The 2072-nt window shown below is 37.1% G+C and overlaps 1 protein-coding gene across 1 annotated transcript; it reads left to right on the top strand.

Moving 5' to 3' along the window:
* Positions 1-1631: 1631 nt before the first annotated feature.
* Positions 1632-2072, top strand: LOC145956081 (uncharacterized). The gene has a single exon (XM_083071641.1). It carries the CDS (start codon positions 1632-1634, stop codon positions 2070-2072), a length of 441 nt encoding a protein of 146 aa, XP_082927767.1.

The following is a 2072-nucleotide window of genomic DNA, read 5'->3' as shown; positions in this document are numbered from 1 at the left end:
TGACTGGAACGACCCGTTCTGAAACTAGAACGGCCCGTTCCAGAGGTGAGTTTAACACATAATTGCCTAGACTGGAACGGTCATTCCAAACAAAAGTTTATAGGTCATTTTAATAACTTGGAACGGCCCGTTCCTGTTTAGGAACGACCCGTTCCAATTAAGGTTTTAGCCATTTTTTGAGGAGTTTGGAACGGACCGTTCCAATGTAGGAACAACCCGTTCCAAACTAGGGTTTTAGGCCCTTTTAGGAACTTGGAACGGCCCGTTCCAAATTGGGAACAGCCTGTTCTAGTTTTGCAACAAATCATTCCAGGCTATTAAAACTAGCTTGTTTGGGCTTTTGGGCCTTCTAATGTCTTGTCCTGTTGTTTGCATGCTTCATGAGCTCCTTCCCTTTATAACAAAGGTCCATTTCCTTATTTGTATGGCCCCGGACGAAATTGGGTTTCTACAACAGTTAACCAAAGTGTTGAGGGTTGTTCATTCATGGGTAATCATAAAACAATCCGTATTAGTCATGGTATTGATGTTGAATATTTAAAGAATAAAATTTATACGAAGTTAAATCTTAATGCTAATCAAATTATCTCGAAGATACAATGTAGATATTTGTGTTGTCTTGATCCTGTATCATATGAAAGTCCTGATGTACGTGATGATGAAGATCTTGAGTGTATGTTTGATAGCTTTGACAAACAATATATAAAATGAATATGATTGAATCGTATGTTCATTTAGATGTGGTTGTGCCATCTTCACTTCATTTGAATGAAACTCAGGCAACCACTAGTCTCATGACTTTGAACAAACAACATCTTATCCGGCAACTAACATCCCTAATTTACAACCCACAAATGTTCCAATCTCCCCACCAAGAAATCATCCTGACTTAAACATTGATTTTGAGACAAACTTGAGTGACGATGATATCAATCTGGGACAAGGTGATGAAGTCAACGATTTGAGTTCATCGATACAGAGGATGAAGAAGATGTCAATGCAAACAACAATGTAATGGTGCAATCACCATATGAAGTTGAACCTTCCCAACCAATTGAAATAGGTTAATTTCAAGTTGTAATATTTTGATAATTTATATGGGTACTTAGTTAAAATTGTTTGTATTTCCATGTAGGACCCTCAAATAATCCATTTTGGACGGAAACTCCACATTACAATTATATTAACTGGAGTCATCCTGATCAAGAGACTTGGTATCGTGGTTTAGATGTCCCTAATTCTTGGAGAGTAGGCGATGAGCTGTATATTGGGCTTCGTTTTCACACAAAAAAAGATGTACAAATGGCTGTTAAACATTATTCTATGAATGCACATAAAACTTTTGTTGTTGTTAAGTCTGGCCCAAGAGTTTTGTCTGTCAAATGCCTTAACAGGAATGAAGGTTGTCCTTGGAAACTAAGGGCAATTATGTCTAGTAAATTGAACAAAAAATGGGTCATCAAGAAATGGAGCGGGAGACACACATGTATTAACCCGATGCTATCTCAAGATCAGAACAAATTGGACTCTGAGTTCATATGTTATTGTATATTTGGTAAGTCAATATTTAAATTTTCACTTAAAACTTATCATATCAATTATTCCAAGATGGTTAACATTTATTTGTAGGTATGGTTAGGGAAGATGCTTCCGTATCGATTTCTCTAATTCAAGAAAGAATTAGTGGACAATTCAACTATAAGGTTTCGTATCGGAAGGCATGGAAAGCCAAACAAAAGGCAATTGAGAGGGTTTATGGTGACTGGAGTGACTCATATGATCTTCTACCAAGGTGGTTGGACAGGATGGTTGAATGTTGTCCTGGGTCTGTGTATAAACTTAAAACCACTGAGTACGTGTCAAACAATATAGTGGATCCAAATTTTCGTCAATTTCGTCGAGTCTTTTGGACATTTAAACCAGCATGTGATGCCTTCAACTACACTAAATCCATTATACAAATAGATGGGACATTTTTTTATGGAAAGTACCAAGGAACACTACTGATCACTACGACACAAGATAGAAATGCTCGCGTCTTACCACTTGCGTTTGCAATAGTAGAAGGATAA

Source organism: Cajanus cajan, chromosome 3 (genome assembly GCF_000230855.2).
Source record: "Cajanus cajan strain Asha chromosome 3, NIPB_CcT2T_4, whole genome shotgun sequence".
Classification (NCBI taxonomy): domain Eukaryota; kingdom Viridiplantae; phylum Streptophyta; class Magnoliopsida; order Fabales; family Fabaceae; genus Cajanus; species Cajanus cajan.
The sequence above is the reverse complement of the archived record's forward strand: the minus strand, read 5'-3'. Positions and strand labels throughout refer to the sequence as shown.

Coding starts and splice junctions, on each gene's coding strand:
- LOC145956081 (XM_083071641.1), top strand. CDS start 1,632: ATGGTTAGGGAAGATGCTTCCGTATCGATTTCTCTAATTCAAGAAAGA.